Source organism: Sprattus sprattus, assembly GCF_963457725.1.
Source record: "Sprattus sprattus genome assembly, chromosome: 16".
In the NCBI taxonomy this organism is placed as follows: Eukaryota; Metazoa; Chordata; class Actinopteri; order Clupeiformes; family Clupeidae; genus Sprattus; species Sprattus sprattus.
This window is the reverse complement of record NC_137914.1, coordinates 12,592,031-12,610,475: the sequence shown is the minus strand read 5'-3', so window position 1 is coordinate 12,610,475 and position 18,445 is coordinate 12,592,031. Positions and strand designations below refer to the sequence as shown.

At 43.6% G+C, this 18,445-nt stretch overlaps 1 protein-coding gene across 1 annotated transcript in view; it reads left to right on the top strand.

Moving 5' to 3' along the window:
- Positions 1-13,788, top strand: part of dnmt3bb.1 (DNA (cytosine-5-)-methyltransferase 3 beta, duplicate b.1) — a gene marked incomplete at both ends in the record, with an annotated part of 28,091 nt that extends 14,303 nt beyond the window's left edge. The window contains 17 exons of the mRNA XM_080854165.1: positions 3,413-3,574; positions 4,730-4,888; positions 5,151-5,258; positions 6,195-6,336; positions 7,364-7,486; positions 7,623-7,667; positions 7,781-7,860; positions 8,727-8,839; positions 9,296-9,479; positions 9,699-9,783; positions 10,141-10,286; positions 11,652-11,742; positions 11,976-12,124; positions 12,393-12,478; positions 12,689-12,758; positions 13,002-13,120; positions 13,626-13,788. Of these exons, the coding sequence (XP_080710291.1) occupies positions 3,413-3,574; positions 4,730-4,888; positions 5,151-5,258; positions 6,195-6,336; positions 7,364-7,486; positions 7,623-7,667; positions 7,781-7,860; positions 8,727-8,839; positions 9,296-9,479; positions 9,699-9,783; positions 10,141-10,286; positions 11,652-11,742; positions 11,976-12,124; positions 12,393-12,478; positions 12,689-12,758; positions 13,002-13,120; positions 13,626-13,788 (2,025 nt within the window). The remainder of the gene's footprint in view (positions 1-3,412; positions 3,575-4,729; positions 4,889-5,150; positions 5,259-6,194; positions 6,337-7,363; positions 7,487-7,622; positions 7,668-7,780; positions 7,861-8,726; positions 8,840-9,295; positions 9,480-9,698; positions 9,784-10,140; positions 10,287-11,651; positions 11,743-11,975; positions 12,125-12,392; positions 12,479-12,688; positions 12,759-13,001; positions 13,121-13,625) is intronic.
- Positions 13,789-18,445: the final 4,657 nt, after the last annotated feature.

Sequence of the window (18,445 nt, the reverse complement as noted above, 5' to 3'; positions counted from 1 at the left end):
AACAGTACAACTGCCAAAGCAGAATTGCCCATAGCTGCTGCGGAAGGAGGCCATCGGTGTTTCTGTGTGTGTTTGGAGGGGCCTGTGATAACTGTTCCAGGGCGGCCATTGCGGCGGATTACGTTTCCAGAAGTGAAGCCTGAAGTGCTGATTGAGTGGACGAGGGCCTCCTGCCTTCACTGACAGTTCTCTGACACCCGACACACTTCTTAAAAAGTCACGGAAAAGGCAGTCTTACTCTTTCTCTCTCTCTCTCTCTCTCTCTCTCATCACTTTCTTTCTCTTTCCCTTCTGCCCCATTCCATGTTTTTCACACTTTCTCTTGTCTTTCACCTTACTCACGCACTTTGATGCACCCTACAAACACTCTCTTGTAAATATATTATGCATGCAGGTGAACACACACTCACCTGGTTCTCAGGAGGCCTTGCAGATGTGCAGCTCATTTATTACATCTGGCCTTGCTGATATTTACACCACAATGTGGCATTGTTCCTCAGGGCTATATGATAGGTTGTCTGAAATATTTGTACATGCAGTCTCACATGCAAATCAGAAAGGAAAACACAAAGGAGTGGTCACAATGGTCTGAACACTTGCATTTTTTTACTCCCCACAAACTATGTTCTGCGCCAAAAGAACAAAACCACAAATAAATAAGCTCTTTCTCTGTTGAACATTTTCCTCAAAAATGTGGTTTAATGTGCTAAAGCAGGGATGGGCAACTTTAATGCTGGAGAGGGCCACAACTTTTCTTTATCGCTACCAGAGGGCCAATTCCCACTTTAGGGCAGGCTTTCCCCTAGAAAACACCTATTATTTTTCCTGTGACCAAGCAAATCTAGGGGGGTCTGGGGGCATGCTCCCCCATAAGATTTGTTTTTGAAAATAACCTTTTAAATAGTGTCTTCTAGTGAGTTTTAGGAAGAAATTAACAAATGTAGATTGTAAATATGACACAACAATAAACATATTGAAGACATCTGCTGAGATGGGTGATAATTATACTGTAGTATGGTAGGGATTTGCAGCTCAAGTGAGTAGGTTAACGTTGTAGGCTAGAGTTCAACTGAGTAAGGTAGCATAACCACAGGATCAATGAACGGCATGATACAAGAGAGCCATGACATCTAGAATTAACTCGAGATGATTTAATCATTTAGTTTCTTTTACTAAACGTTATCACCGTCTGTTCACTCACTCAATCACGACCAAACAGAGGCGTGTGCTTCCCATTGCAGTCTCAAACAGGCTGGATTCCTGTGCTACTCGATTTGCAGTTAAGTGTGAATTTGACGATCTCAAAATAAAACGTTTTTTAATTGTTTTATTGGTGGGGCCAAGGAAACTTTTGAGAGGGCACTTCTCAAGATCTGTACATAACTGTGTCTCGATTAAGTTGTTAAAGATATGCTCTGTTCAATTTCTGTGCCTGACAGCTGCAGGTCTGACACAGACCGCTATGATCCGTCATTTTCAGGGTTGAGGATAGCAACGACATCACGTACACAAGACTTCACAAACTCTCCCTCACTATATGACTTTTATATCACTCACTATATGACTATGTTCCCTGCCAACTGATACGATGCCAACGTTACCGTTTCAGAGTACTTTCAGAGTAATTTCAGAAAAAGCTGAGTGTTTCTCTGACTGACGATTCAATTTAGGAGCTATGTTAGCATATTGCTAGATTACTGAGACGTGCATTTTGAATGATGTCAAAGTAAAAGTCCGTCAACAGAAGGAAGCATTATTTTTTATTTTTTATTTTTTAAATGTATCGGCGGGCCGCAATAAATGAAGAGGCGTGCCGCATGCGGCACCCAGGCCGCCAGTTGCCCATCCTTGTGCTAAAGCGATGCCTAGAGACCATCATTTCTGTGCCACGCCGCGCTGATGGCAAATGCAGTGATGGGCAGTAGCGTCACTACTTGTAGCGACGCTACTAGCTTAACTACATTTGTCAGTAGCTTGGCAGTAACATCGCTATTTACAAAACCAAGTAACATATCAGTAGCTAAGCTCTTTTATTGATCAAGTAGCGCAGTAGCGTCCTCGAAAGCTAATTTATCCTGGACCTTTCTGATGTTCATTCATAACAGGCTTCCCTGCAGCCATCAAACACAAACATTTAGCAGTACGTCACTTTAGTCGAGACGAGTGAAAATAGATAGATTGATATCGTCATTTCAAGTACACCAGAGGCTGCTCATACATTTAAAATGAATTCTCCCCTAATTTTAAATAGTTTGCATGCAGAATCTAGACAACCGGATAACTAGAATGCTGTTGATATTTAGATACAGCTGAAGATGATGAAAGTTAAAAAGTGAAAAGTCCGTGCTGTCTGCTCAGGGAGTCGAATTGCGAAAATGCACGAAATAGAAGAAAGATGAAGGTAGGCGAGGTCTTCTGCATTAATTTGTTTTCATCTGCGTTTGAATACCTGACTCAACAGCCATACCTTCAAAAGTACGTCACTTTATACGAGACGAGTGAAACTAAATATGTTTTCAGATGCCTTCTTTAATCCAAAGAAAAAGTTCCTGTCAACGTCAATGACATCCAACACAAACATACGAACACACGTTCAGGTGATTGAATTTCATCCATTCAACCGACAGTTGTGTTGATCACTAAAATTGCATTGACTTGGCATGCAGTTTGTTTAACTGAAAGTAGCTTCTAATGTATCAAACTACTTTTGACAGGTTTATGTAACTTAGCTTGCTACTTTTTTATGAGTGGTAGCTTCTGTTTAGTGAGGCAGAATTTATTGAAGGGTAGCTGATAGCTTAGCTCACTACAAATATCAAGTAGCTTGCCCATCACTGGTCAAATGTTACCTACTGCCAGAAGGATGGACTATTTCATCTAAAGACTGTGCACACTGAATTACATGTGAAGCTTTGTTTGCCCAATCCATACAAATCCATTATAAGGAAACATTGGGAAACAACAACCATAAATCCTAGAGCACCACATCTTGATAGACGGCCAAACAAGCAGGACAATTTTGTATGTGTTTCTTTTTTATGTACTCAAATAACGACCCAGTAAATATAGGTTCCTGTCCCATCTTCCTACTCATAAATAGTCTTTTGCCAGAGGGACCATCCCTAAATAAAATACTTTTGTACTTTGAACCTCAAAATGGCATGTGGCTGGACATGTGGCAGATTTCTTTCCTTTTCATCAGAAGGTGTACGAGAGATGTTGGGAAAAGGACACTGGCGTTCTTAAGTAGATGTTTTGGTATATGAATCCATATTTACAGTAAGGCAGGACAAGGAAAATGTCCATGAAGACGTAAAAGTAATATGGAAACACCCACACACACACTGACTCACACAAATACACACAGTTTGCGGGAGCTCAATAGACTCTGTTTTGTGTCTCTCACACACAGACCTCTGCCTGCTGTGAGCCGACCCCAGTGTTGGCAGCGACCCCTCAGGTTCCTTCCCTGGAGCTGCTGGAGCAGGACTCCAAAGACTCTGCCCAGAGCATCGCCACCTCCACCTCCGTCTCCGTGGGCTGCGCAGAGGTCATCATCCAGCCCGAGTACAAGGTACCCACACACTCAGCCCCAAGCCACAACCCCCCCACACACACACACTGTTGTCATAAAGACTGTTCTTTCCCTGCCTCCGTCATGGTGGCAACTGGCCTGCCTTGAGTACCAGGTGGTGTTTTGGAACTCACTACTAGAGGAAGGAAGAAAGCAAGTATGGGTTGTGGGAAACATATTCCAAACCCGACACCTGAATGTGACTCTTCCAAGTGCAGCTGCAACACAAGCCGTCCTTTCCAAGCCAGTGTCCTGTCCACACTTGGGCCCTGGGCCTCAAGAGACCTGGCTGCATGCCCCAGCCAAGGGCTTGGCACAGATGCCCATCCACAGACTGCTGGCTCCATCCACCCACCCACCCATCCAGCCCTGAGAGTGTGAGAAGGTAGCCAGGTGTGAGGTGCCTCCACAGGGGGAGTCCCTGCCCTTTGTGTGGCTCCCTGGAGTGGCAAGGAGGAAACAGGCTAAGCTAGGAGCAGTCCCCTCCACTCAACTCCCACCCTCCACATTGGCGCTGTCTGCTACTTGTCTCGTCTTGCCCCTCTGCTCCTTTCTCCTATAATCTGTTCACCATTTATCCCTCTGTTTGTCCACCTGGCTGCATTTCAAAGCCAAAGCCAAATAGGCGCCTCTCTCTGGGAGCGTGTGCTTGAGCAGAACAGAAACACAAATGGCCCATGCTGAGAAAGACAGAATGGGTGAACAGGAGCAGCACCCCTCAAAAAAAAAGATATTGTTACTCAGCTGGAAAAAATCATTACCAAGAAACACAGAAATCTCCTTATTCTCCCACTTGGCCCAGGTGCAGCCATCTAAACTAAAAAAACACCACCGATTTCAGAGGATCCCAAAGAACACGAAAGTCAGATAATTTATTGCAATTTGTATTACATTATTTTTATTACCACTGCAATTGTCTGGTAGTTGGAATAACTAGGATTGAATTTGAACTTGACCACCAGAACTGACAAACACAGCCACTGACTGCAGAAGTCAGGCAGAAGACGTGAGCTGTCCCTGTAACACAGGACCCCTGCCCCTGCCCACACTAGTCCTCATCCTTCCACCTCTGTCCTTCCCATGATCACCTCTTGCACTCAGCACACTCTCTAGTAACTACCCCCCACCTCATTCTCCCTCCTGTCTCTACCTCAGGACAACAAAGGCTTTGGCATCGGAGAGCTTGTCTGGGGGAAGATCAAGGGTTTCTCCTGGTGGCCCGGCATCGTGGTGACCTGGCGAGCCACCAGCAAACGACAGGCCACCCATGGCATGAGGTGGCTTCAGTGGTTTGGAGATGGAAAATTCTCAGAGGTAAGGTGAAATAACTGACAGTAACAATTCGAGCGGCTCAGCAATTCTAGTCTGCATTTCTACTGTACACAAAAGCTACTCCTACATACAACAGCAGCTGAATAAGAGTATAAATGCTTAATACCTCTATCAGATATATCAAATCTGGGGAAATAGTACAGTAAAGATATCACAAACCATTTTATATCTCTGTATCCACTGGTTCATCCACATAAGTGTGGAGTCAACAGAAGATAAGGCTTCCGATCCCTGTGTGTTTCAGGTGTCTGCAGATAAGCTAGAGGCTATCACTGCGTTCCCCAAGTACTTCAACCAGTCCTCCTACACCAAGCTGGCGTCGTACCGGCGGGCCATCTTCCAGGCCCTAGAGGTGGGTTAGGAGAGCAGAAGAAGGGGCTGCCTCTTGCTCCCACTTCTCTGCCGATGAAGTAGATTTATGACTTGTTGTCGTTAAATGCTGCGATTCTATCAGGTGCCAGCAAAGCTGCAGGGTCATGGACAGTGTGAGATGCCTGTGTGTGAGAGAGAGTGTGTGTGTGTGTGTGTGTGTGTGTGAGTTCCTGAGAAGAGGTTCGTTGGTATTTCAAATAGCGATATGGTGATAACCGCAAGGTAAACATGCGGCTGTGCGCCGGGAAGTCTTTCTCAGAGGCATAAAAGATGGCCCGAAACACCTGCTCGCTCCTTCCCAGGGATTTGGTACAGGTCCTCTGTTAAGAGATAGCTGCTCTCAGCAGCAGGTGCTTTAGTGAATGACTGTGTGTATGTGTGTGCATGCTTGTGATTGTGTGTGTGTGAGATAGGGACAGTGTGGGAGAGAAGGAACTCTGTGTTAAAGTCCTGGGAATTCCCCAACGGTTTATTTTCCTTGTCAAGGAACAAATTGCATGACAACTGCAGAAACAAAGGCAGGTCCAAGCATGCCACATTTCCTGGTTTTAGTCCTGATCTGATCCTGATCCTCATGATTCTGTCTCTTTTTATGTGTGCTTTAATGTGTGTCGTGTGGTTTTGTGTGAAAAGCACCTGTAGCTTGACAGGTGTTTGTCTGAGAGCTCAGACCATGTCTGTATTCTCTCTCCACCCATCTCTCTGCCCGTGCCCTGTGGCTTGGCTGCTTGAGTCAGTTCCCAGCTTCTCACTTACCAGTCCACCCCCATGTTTATCTGACAAGACAAGATCCTGAGTTGTCACACCAGACAGCTTTTGTCTTTTTTTTTGTGGCTCTGCTAATCTAATCATATCTCATTCGTCTCCCCATATGCGTCTCACTCACTCGTCTCACTCGCTCTGCCATGTCTGCCAGGTGGCGAGTGTGCGTGCGGAGAAGACCTTCACGCCCTGCGACTCGGACAACACTGAGGATCAGGTGAAGCCCATGCTGGACTGGGCCAATGGAGGCTTCCTGCCCAAGGGTCTAGATGGTCTCAAACCCTCTGAGAACTCCGGTGAGTTCATCGAGTCAAATATCAGCATATTCTCAAAAGCAAGGGTGACAGCATTTGATGTTGCGTTACAGCCACAAGTTTTACTCTGAAGCCTGAAAGTATTTTCCTTATTTGAACTGTGCCCTGCTCATTCATAGAGTTAGCAGCCACTTCAAACTTCCTGGCCCATTCCTCACACTGCCATTGAGTCCGGTCACTTTGACATCAGTGTTGATGCTCTGCGTCAGATGAAGTGTGGGGAAATGAATGTGGTGATGTAATGGTATCGCAGCAGGGTATAAATGCCACAGGCAGTAATCCCCAGAGACAAGTGCTGACAGTGCTTAACAACATACATAAAAAAGCTACAGTCCGACTAATTAAAGACTTACTTTAGAGATGCCAGAGGGTACTGTGACTTTTCTTCTCTCCAAGACTACAGGGTGTAACTTTCACTTTTCTTCTCTCTCTCTTTCAATAGTCAGTGTGTGTGTGTAAACTCATCCAGATGTGTGAAACTCATCCCTGGGGCATAACCAGACGTTATCAATGTACAGTAAACTCATCCAGATGTGTGAAACAGATATAGCTCCTGTGTCACCAGTTTACATAGGGTACATCTGAAGTGTTGCAAGATGATTATGCTTTGATGTAAAACTTAATGAAGTTATTTTACAACTCTAACCATCCTACAGACTCTTAAACCATGGCATAGTCTCATCTTTGGAACTTTGGAACCCATAGTTGTTTATCGTGGGCTGCATGATTCTATGAAACAACAGCATGTGGCTTACAGATGGATAGTCAGCCTCATTTGTTGGTTAAGATCTTGGGTCTTGGGGTAGGTCTATGGGGTAATGCTGAACTGCTTTCAAGTTCTTGTTCATGGAGCAGAATGGGAATGTCAGCACTGCTCGGCCTCTCGTGTCAAGATCTTGGTCACAAACTGAAATATAGTGTTTAAAAACATAACCTCCCTTGACTGTCCTGCTTTGTCTCTCTCTCTCTCTCTCTCTCCCTCCTTCTCCTTTCTATATCTGCAATATAGGGAGCAGTTCTCTCACCTCTCAGGTGCTTGATGTCAGCCTGTCAGACTACTTCCCCACAGCTAAGAGACAGAGGATCAGCATGTGTAAGACCAAAACTGGCCCTGAGGACGTCTTCAGCAGAGGTCAGAAGGTCACCTGAGGTCATCATATCTGTGAACCGTAGGGCGCAGAAGCGCCGTTGCCTAGCAGACGTTGTCAGGTAGTGTGTTTTCACAGGTGTGGTGATGTTTACCCTAGAATGCTCTGTTTTCATTTCAGAGCAAATGGCCCATGAAGTCTTGAAGAATTCCTGCAGCATCGAAGGTACGTGAGGAACATCAAGATCTGACACATGATTTTTTATTTTATTTATTTGTTGAACGCCAGTATTCAGTTCTCTTTTCTCTTTCTGTGCTATTTTCTTTTCCGACTCTCAGATTTTTGCCTGTCTTGTGGGAAAACGAGAGTGGCAACTTTCCACCCGCTCTTTGAAGGAGGCCTGTGCCAAGCATGCAAGGTGAGGGTGCCACAACCTGCACTTCTCTAAATCAAATAATGCATGATTCTGCTGGGACAGCCAACACATTAGTGTGGACAAACACAGGTGTGTTTTGTCTCCTTCAAAGGCACAGTAATTATTCCCAGTGTAGAACCAGCTGAGGGTGAAAATATTCCAGACAGACAGCTACACCTGGAGCAATGTAGTTTGTCAGTTTGTCAATAATGACAACCTTCAACGCTAGCGTACAGATGCTTGGACAGTTGTTGTTATAGTCTCTTCATAGGTTGTATGAGTGTTGTAATGTGTACAGTAGGTGTTGAGTTCATGCCTTATTAGTAACGGCGGGTGATAAATCACGCATAGCGATGCCATGTTTAGTTAGCAGTTTCAGGTGAGTTTTATGTGCCCGGTCTCCGGTGGAAAGCTCCATGTCTCAGAAGGTGTTGCAGAGAGGTGTGAGCTGAGTGAGTGTGTAAGTCCAGGAGTGAATCTCAGTGAGATACGGCGCTAAGCTCCGAAGCAGCAAGGGGAGAAAAACTTAAGCTCCCGGCGCTGTTGCTGACGTATCCCAGCTGGAATGTGAGGCTTTTGCTGGGTGTGATTAATTTGCCATGACGGCGGTGGCGCGTGTAGGTTATTTCGTTTTTCTACTGTATTTAGTTTTTTAAAGGTCTCTGATCTTGTCTTTGTTCGTGAACATTCCTTTTTTTAGTAAATTTGCCAAAAAATCTAAAATCCTGCTTTTTGTTGTCATTATGTGTGTTGATTGATGGGGGGGGGGGGGGGGGGGGGTGGTCCATTTAAATTAGGGTCTGAATACTTTTTAAATGCACTAAATGTCCACCATCCCTTTTTTTACTCTGTTCTTTTTGTGGTGTCAGGATGTGTATCTGGAGATGTCCTACATGTACGACGACGACGGCTATCAGTCTTACTGTACAATCTGCTGTGGAGGCAGGGAGGTTCTGCTCTGTGGAAACGCCAACTGCTGCAGGTGACGCCCCTTCCCCTTCCACCCGTATACCTGTCATCTTGGTTCTTGGGTTCCTGGGTTCTTGTGCTGCTGTTTGAAACTCCATAGTAACATTCCTGTCTCTTTTTTCAAGCTCTCATTTTTAGCAGTCTTATGATGTGTATGTTCTATTGGGGAGAATACTGTGCTTAAATGTTTAATCAAACTAAGTTTCATGGTTTCACCATGACCTGAAAATTTCCACCACATACAAAATGGAGCCTGATCCAGGTTCTTTTCAGTAGTTTCATCCTTAATTTAGTGCAGGAAAAAAAACTTTTCTATCCTTTAGTTCTAATTTGCATCTGAACTTGAAAAGTGATATGAATAGCTATTATGTTTGGAGTGGTTCATGGAAGTTGATAATGGCTACACTCAACCTCTCGTAACCCTCTGTCTTAACCGCATTTGTGCTGCCGCACTGTATTTGCCTCACAGGTGTTTCTGTGTGGACTGCCTGGACATCCTGGTGGGGGCGGGCGCTGCCAACAGTGCCAGGGACCTGGACCCGTGGCGCTGCTACATGTGCCAGCCGATGCTGCATTACGGAGTACTCAAGCGCCGTCATGACTGGAGCCTCAAACTGCAGGAGTTCTTCGTCAACGACAACGGACAAGAGTTTGTGAGTACTAATCCTTCTAAAAGAACCACGCAGAACGGTCTGATTCTGTGCTCCATGTTAAGACCTAGTCGTCGTAGTCGAGAGATGAAGATCATACTCCGGTCATAAGCAGCTCATCTCTATTTGTCCAAATCTCCAAATGCTCACCCTTTCTGCCATAGAACTTCTGTACAAACAGGAAACCCTAATATGGTAATGTTGTGTGTGCTTGTGGTCTAGGAAAGTCCCAAAATCTACCCAGCAGTCCCTGCAGAGCAAAGACGCCCCATCCGTGTGCTGTCCCTTTTTGATGGAATTGCCACAGGTAAGAGAGGTTTTTGAGCTTGTGCTTACAGTGTGTGTTTGTGTATGTGTGTGTGCTGCATATGCTCACTGACTGTTATTCCCCCACTCACCACCTTCTGCATATTTTCCCACCATTTTCCAGATTAGTTTTTTCCCAACCCTGCTTGACCTGTCCATTTATCAGCCATTGCATCTCCCGATTTCTCCCTGTCACCCACACACCTTCCCTCTCTCCCTATCTTTCTTCCCACGTTGATCTCACTCACCTTGACCCCACAGCTCCCTGTCCAACCTTTCCCATCAAGCCAATGCAAAACCTCAGGTATACCAGGTATCACCGTGTAAGACCTTCCCTGCCTTTGCATTGTCATAATAGGCTATTTGGTGCTAAGAGACCTGGGCTTCAAGGTGGACGTGTACATTGCCTCCGAGGTCTGTGAAGATTCCATATCGGTGGGCGCCGTGCGACACGAAGGAAAGATCCAGTATGTTCACGACGTGCGCAACATCAGCAAGAAGAACGTGAGTGATTCCCCGGCGCGCAAGCTTCTTAATGGAGGCTCATGCTATGCATTGCATCTGTGTTGTGATGCATGTATAATCATCTTCAGCAAAGCAATGGTTACCTTTGTGATGTCAATTAGCGCAGTTAGCAAAATGCCCATTCTGCTGATGGGGTCTTATGTTGTATGTTGAGCATAGCGTAGGTGACTTATTCTCTTGCCTAATGTCTCTGAGGTGAACTCATGCAGGGCCACTCAATCATTTTGTCAGGTGGATAGGATCTAAACGGCTGGTGCCTATGTGTCTGCGCTGCGTTCTCATTGTTTAAACACACATACACAGAGGGAGAGCGAGCCAGACTAGTCTAGGACTTCTTGTGTTGATTTAGTGGAGCTTTAGGCTGTTCACACAGACTGATAAGAGTGATCACCTCAGGTCTGCTCTCAGTCTCTTGCCCTTTGTAACTTTGCCCCAGTGTTCACACACACACACACACACACACACACACACACACATGCAAACTCATGCAGGCACCCTCATACTTCAACGCACTAAAGCATGCCCTGTTATTTACACCCAGAGATATACTCACTGCCCTAATGTACCACCACCCCACCCTGACCCTCTGCTCTCCATGCCCAGCTGCAGGTTTGCTTTAGTCTCAGTGACGATATTGAGGGGTTAGAGCACAAAGAGGAGGCTCGGGCAGGGTAAATCCCCAGGACTCACTCAGCCATTCAGCCTTTGTGCAGGGCCTTGGGCGGGTGGGGGGGAGAGACTGGATGCTAGCTACCTCTCTTCAAATCAGAGGCCCCTGCTGCATCCCCCCCCCCCCACACACTCCCCTATCACACTCATACCCTCCCCCCTGTTGGCTGCAAGAAGAGTAAAATGGAGGAAAGGAGGGAGATGAGATGGGGGGGTTTGTGTGATGTTCTACCACAGGGGTGCTCAGAGCACAGTGCCACTCCTCTCTCTCCCCTCAGGCTGAAAAAGAGCTTTTGTTGTGCGAGGAGGGTATGGGGAGCTGAGGGGAGAATAGGTGGTGGTGATGGTTGTGTGTGTGTGCATGTGAGGGGAGTGTTAGCCGGAGCAGTACACCATGGGGGCATGAAAGTGACACAGGGCTATTTGGAAGTCAGTAGCACTGGACTCTGACATAGTGGCATCAAGAATGTTTGTGTCTGTGCATGGGTTTGCATGCTTCACTAACCAGTAGTTTTGCATGCCACTCAGATCTGCTTAACCTATGCCCACAGGAAATTGCCATGTGATTACTTTATGTGCTTCATTGTTCAATGAAGCGCTACATCCATCTCCAGCACAAGAACGTACGTGTAGTATACTGTTACTTACAGTAGATGGCACTGTTGTGTTACACAGATTGATGAGTGGGGCCCGTTTGACATGGTGATTGGTGGAAGTCCATGCAATGATCTCTCAATTGTCAACCCTGCCAGGAAAGGCCTCTACGGTAATTGCCTTAACTATTCCATTGAGTCAAAGTGCATTCACAGAAGACTTCACTTGCTATAGAGACATTTCTGAGCAAATAATGACCCATTACTATAAAATACACCTTATTAAAGGGCCTTGAGCAGCCATCCAAGAGGGTGTTAGACTTTGATCCTCTTTATTTATAGATTCATTTCACAATCATCCTCTGAGTTTAACCCAGTGTTCCTGTCGTGTGGTGTTCTTCTGCAGAGGGTACTGGCCGGCTGTTCTTTGAGTTCTACCGCCTCCTGAGCGAAGCAAGGCCCAAAGAGGGCGAAGACCGACCCTTCTTCTGGATGTTCGAGAATGTGGTGGCCATGGGTGTCAATGACAAGAGGGACATCTCCCGCTTTTTAGAGGTTTGTCTCTCAGCCCATCATCAGAGCGTGCTGGATGTATTGCGGCCATGCAAGTGCAGGGACATGACTCCATCCATATCTCCAGCTCTACCGTTAACTTGAAATGTTTTGTTCAAAACAATTTTTGAAGAAGTGAACCAAGGCCATACAGTATATGCCCTTCCCCATAATTAATGTGCACTGTTTGTGTGTGTGTGTGTGTGTGTGTGTGTGTGTGTGTGTGTGTGTGTGTGTTTGTGTGTTTGTATGTTTGTACTTGTGTTTACAGTGTAACCCAGTCATGATCGATGCCATTGAGGTTTCTGCGGCTCACCGGGCGCGTTACTTCTGGGGAAATCTGCCTGGCATGAACAGGTATGTGGATTCCGTTGTCAGAGGCACCTTACACACATCTCAGTCTGACATTTAACTGCCTTTAACCAGAGCCTCATTCACCCAGCCATCCACCTGACTGATTCCAGACATGATTAAATTAGTCTTCATCCAAAAACGAATAATAACATAGTGAGTGCCTTGCAGATTGACACTGTGGAGCTTAACCCGATGAATTTACCCATTGTTCAGGCCTCTCTGTGCTTCTGGCATGGATAAACTGGAGCTTCAGGACTGTCTGGAGCATGGACGCGTTGCAAAAGTAAGAAAGCTGTAAACTTGCCAAGAAAAACAGCACAGAATAATTGTTGAAAGAATGAACCAGTATGGAGGAATAATTGGGGCACAAGCCTCTTACCCCTAGGTCAGAAATTCTTAAGGGGTGATAATTAAAGCAAGTACCAACCTAAACACTGAACTGGGGGGGAAAGGGATCCCACCTCCAAAATCACAAGAAGCTACGCTAAGTTGTTTGTTTCTGACTCTCATGCCCTTCTCTGTGTAGTTCGGCAAGGTGCGCACTATCACCACACGCTCCAACTCCATCAAGCAGGGCAAGGACCAACACTTTCCTGTCCTGATGAACGGGAAGGAGGACATCTTGTGGTGCACCGAGCTGGAGAGGTGAGGCACCTATACACCAGTACACACCCATGCTACCATGAAATACCTCACACTTCTGCAGAGCGCAGTGCATCTGTCTGTCTGTCTGTCCCACAAAACCCTTTTTCAAGCTTCCTTCATCTCAGTATTTTGGTTCATAACTTTGATCTACTTTCAATTGTCCTAGTCATTTAGTCATTCTGTTGCAAAATGAACATGTCTGCCTCTTTTTATTTTATTTCCTTATATTTCCCCCTAGTAATCCCACATCTTCAAGCCTTCTGATATGTTGTGTGTGTGTGTGTGTGTGTGTGTGTGTGTGTGTGTGTGTGTGTTTGTGTGGAAGCTAACCTGAGAAATCCCTGTAGTGTCAGCTTTTAGTCGGAAATTGATTGACCATTATGTTCAACTCAGCCAACAGGATTCTGAAATTAAAGAATGACTAGCTTTTATTGTGTGGTTTGTACTTGCTTATGTTTGAGACTAAAGACGTGTCTGTGCTTGTGTTTTTGTGTCCTTGACTTAGTCTTACCGTGCATTTCCACAGGATTTTCGGGTTTCCTGTCCACTACACAGACGTGTCCAACATGGGAAGAGGCGCTCGGCAGAAGCTGCTTGGAAGGTCCTGGAGCGTGCCAGTGATCCGTCACCTCTTCGCCCCACTGAAGGACTACTATGCCTGTGAATAATCAGCCCTTTGGCATGAAGTCCTGCTCCTCCTCTGCCACATACACACACCGGGCGTCTGTCACCGCAGCACTTTCCTGATGGTAGAACAGAGCTCACGGCGCCATGTAATAGCATCCAGGCCCACGTAACTCTCCCTCTCTGGTGGACCAACCAAGAACCTCAGCTTGAAACACCCAGCAAAGGCAAAGCAACCTGGCCCTGAATGTGATTTTGTGTGTGTGAGAGAGAATGTTTGTGGTTAATATGATAACTACTTGTTGTCAGGCATGGCCAGGGGCTTCACTAAATGACAGGAATAAGGTTATATGTAAAGGCACCCAGTTCAATAGCCAACAACAACAGGTGTCACGTTACTGTATAGTGACCACATGTCAGGCTCCTAGTTCAGTTTCGGCATCATTCCCAAACTCAGGGTAAGATACATTTCGTTTATAATTGTCTGTAGACACTGTGCTGTTGATAACCCGTGTCATTTATGGCAGCAAAAAAAAAAAAAAACACTTTGTATAAAAAGATAATCAAAACTGAACATGTTTCATCATAAATGAATGGGAACATTTTGAATTTTTATGTCTAGTTCTAAAGAGATACTTGAAATTGTAATCAATGCAAAACAAAAGGCCTTTACTAAGCGCAGACCATTACTAGCACCAGTTACCTTTGGACTGGATCTGGGCACTTTGGCCTATTTCCATGTACATTGCATGGCATACCCCTTTGCTAGAGTGGTGTGTATCCTTTGCAAAAAGAAATGCAATTGTACAATTGTGCAATGTCTTCCAATTGAGAACATCTAGAGTATTATACAAGAAGAAATAGAGAAGTCACAATAGTATTGTCACCACTTTGAAGGGTTAAAAAATGCATGCAAGAAATGCATTAAAGTGCAAGATATTTTAAAGTTTAAGATATATGGGAAATAATAAGACCAATCACTTAGCATATGTATAATCTCAGATAAAAGAGTTCCCAATTTCAAAGTCCATAGATTCAGTAATGCCTGAATTGTTCCGTTGTGTGTGCTCCTGTTTTAAAATTTGTATGTTTGTATCCAATGAGAACATAATTATTTTAAGTATAAGAGACATTTATGTCATCTCCACCAGAGGGCATTATCTTCTTGCATTTTTTGAAGATTTTTGAAAGCATGTCCATACATTGTCTTGACACATCACCTGTCATTGTAATTTTTAATTCGTAGATTTGTACTGTACTGTATCTGGTCTTTTGACAAAAACAATGTTTACAACTCACGATTGCTTTTTCAATGTAAAAGTCTTAAGAAATGGAAAGTCCAGCAAGTCCAGTGTTTGGTAGTGAACACAGAGAACACTTTTAATGGCTTAAAAACCTCTTTTTCCGTAGTGACAGGTGTTAGTGGTGGGAGAGATTAAAAGGTGTTAGGTTTGCCTTAATAACAGAGCACTCTGCTGTATCTTTTTACATTGAAGAAAATTGGTGTACTTAATTTTTGCTTTAAATGCTAATCATTTCTGTAATTAGCATATTTGTATTTTACCTGTATGTTTACTATGTCTTTTGAACAACTGCTAGTATATTCTCTATATGTAGGTTGTATTTTCTTGGTCTACATGCCAACTGGACATTACAGAGTTTTATATGATCATTATCAAGAGAGGTGCTAGCCTGTAAACAAACATTTTATAAGTCTTAAGTGCACTACAAGAATACACATTATTGGAGTTACTGTTCTTGTTCTTTCTAGTCTTTCAGTCTTTTGAAGGTGTCTATTACTTCACCCCCTGTGCCTTTTGGTGGACAGATTTAGTGAATATGTCCTCATGCATCACAGCATGTAATGAAAGATTCCTTCAAGTCAGTTACCGAAATATGGAACTTTCACAAGTCTCATCCAGTCAAATTCCTAGTGGATATGCTTGAAAAGACAACAGCTTTCTCTTGGCTTATGGGCGTTCTGCCCTGCAGATATCATATTCCTAACCCACTATTTGTTACTCATGTTTTTGAAACTTGCTTGCTTGATCTATACATAAAGCCTTTATGTTTAAAGAAACAAAGTAGAAGAAAGAACAGCTTTTTAAATAGCTTTGAGTAGTCTTTGATTTTATATTGTGGTATATAAATATATTTGTGTTCTTTAACTTCTGTGAAAGAATAGTTTGTGGTATACTCATGCCTTTTCCTGTATTGGTACCCATTTGTTTTTTCTTTAACCATAGTTGTGGTTTTATTCTAAGAATAAAACATGTATAAAACAAGACTTTTTCTTTTAACATAAAAACAACCCACAACTCTATTTTTATACCTTTTTACTTGATCAGTATATTGTCGAACACTGCCAATAAAACTGATAAGACGCTATGTTACAATATGCTTGTTGTGAACCTTATTTTGTTTTGACATCCTACAGTAAAGCTACACTTTTCATATAAGATAATTCAGGATGGGCCACAAGTATTGCAACCATCCAGAACAAATAATCAACATGTTTCTCATTTAAGACAAATTAAAAGAGAAACTAACTATTTGACTCACTCTTGATAAAGCTGGTAGAGAGCCCTCTGCTGGCCCTCCGCTGGTATAGCAGTCCTATATCATGTAGTGGTCATTTTCAGGGTCACCACAACATCTGCACTGACTGCCTCATTGACTCTGGATGAAGTGTGAGTGCAAGTGAGTGACAGACGGTCATCAAGGATGGTCAATAAGCCATGAGTTATGGTCAATATAAGGGCACTGACCCAGGGACTAGGAACAATATGAACAAGCTTTGTATGTCAGATTTATAAATCTTTCTAAAAACAAAAAATATAGATTGAACTTATTCTCAGCTGGAACTTCATGAGGCCTGACACAAGAGAACAGCTAATCAGCTATGGTTAAGATCTTTCACCAGTGGCTTTTTGACTTTAGGCTCCAGATCAAAATAGAAATGTTACCTTTAGAATTTTAAATATTACTGTACTGAAAGTGGTACTCCATGGACAGACATCAAGTTTTCTGTGTGTCCTTTAAACTGGCAATTGTCGGTGTCAACATCTTCGCTGCTTATCAGTCCAGCTTTTCATCTCAATTTGTGGATTTATTGAAAGCCACGGCATTCATCCAAGGGAGGCATTCATAACTGCTGTAGATGGGGAAAGTTAGAAATATTTCTCAGATTTCTATATGGACTAAATGTTTTTACTAAATGTTCAGACATATCAATGTGACCTCCTCTGTTTCTCTCTCAAGACACATTTTCTCTAGAAAGTATATTTAACATTTAACCTTTTTTTGTTAAGTGCTTTGTCTCATTTATACCTCAAACGGTTTCTCCTCAGGACTTTTTAGGTGTAATATCTGTGATTAAATTGCGACATAATTGAAACAATAATGACATCACATCTAGGTCTCCTGAGCGATCAAAATCCATCTTCTAAAATGTTCCTGTGGTACAATCCATAGTTCAGTGGCAAGAGGGGTTCCTATGCAGTTCCGGCCCCATGATTTATCTCCTCCAACAAGATTTACAAGATTTTGCCTGTAGAGTGACATAAAATACTGCCGACTCTAAATGTATTTGTGCTTAATAGAAAATGATTTTGGCATAAACCTGTTTGATTACAAAAACATGTTAAGCGTCCAGCTTCTTGTTTTCTAGAAAGCTGAATATGCAAGCAGACTGAAAGACCAACAATCGGCAAATTTTATGTCTCGGTGTGCTTTACAGAGCCCAGTGCCTGGTCCCCCTTAGAGCAAGTACAATGGCAACAGGTACATGGTAAAACTCCCTGTTAATCAGGAAAGAACCTTAAGAAGAACCACGGCACATAAGGGGGGACCCATCTGCTTGAGGTCGGCTGGTTGGAGATAGGAAAGAGGAGTGCGGTGGGGGTTGGGTTTGTGTGGCAAAAGGGAAACAGCAAGTGGTAGATGTACACAGCATGCATTTGGTAGGTGTACATAATATATATACAAACATCGTGTGGTACAGTATATACACAAAAATTGTATAATATATATACAAACATTATATGGTATGATCCATAATGCATACAAAAACAGCTTAGTGGGTAAACAGTGTGCTATAGGGTAACTGTTACAGGGGAAAGAAGTAGAAATAGAACAGAAAGGTCGGTGGTGGCAATAATAATAGATATTGCATATAAAGCTAGCATAGGGTATGGGGTAAAGTAAATATCCGGCAGTATGGTGGTAATGAGTGCATATGGGCTGAGGGTTTCAACAGTGTGCCATAGCGAAGATAGTCAAACTAGGAGGGGAGATAGAAGAGATAGAGTGAGTGGGTGGAGTTTGGCTGTCAATATGTGTAGATGAGGAGCAATGTTTCCACATCCATCAGCATTTGGATCATGCTATAAGGGAGAGAAAAACATTCTGTTAGTTGACATCAATTTGATAAACAAATTAGGAGATACTTGGTAGTCAATTAACAGAAGTTAATATGGCCATTTTATCAGTATTAAATCTATCTAGCAGAATTGCAGTCAGTAACAAAGCACTAACACCAGACTTGCATACATTATGTTACACATTCAGGGCTCTTTGAAACACATACCATAAAGACAATAATGATAAGTTTACCAAAACTTACATCCATAATATTAAGCCATAGTAGAGAAAGAGACAGTTGAAAGTTTCTCTTTCATTATCATTATATAATTCAGATAA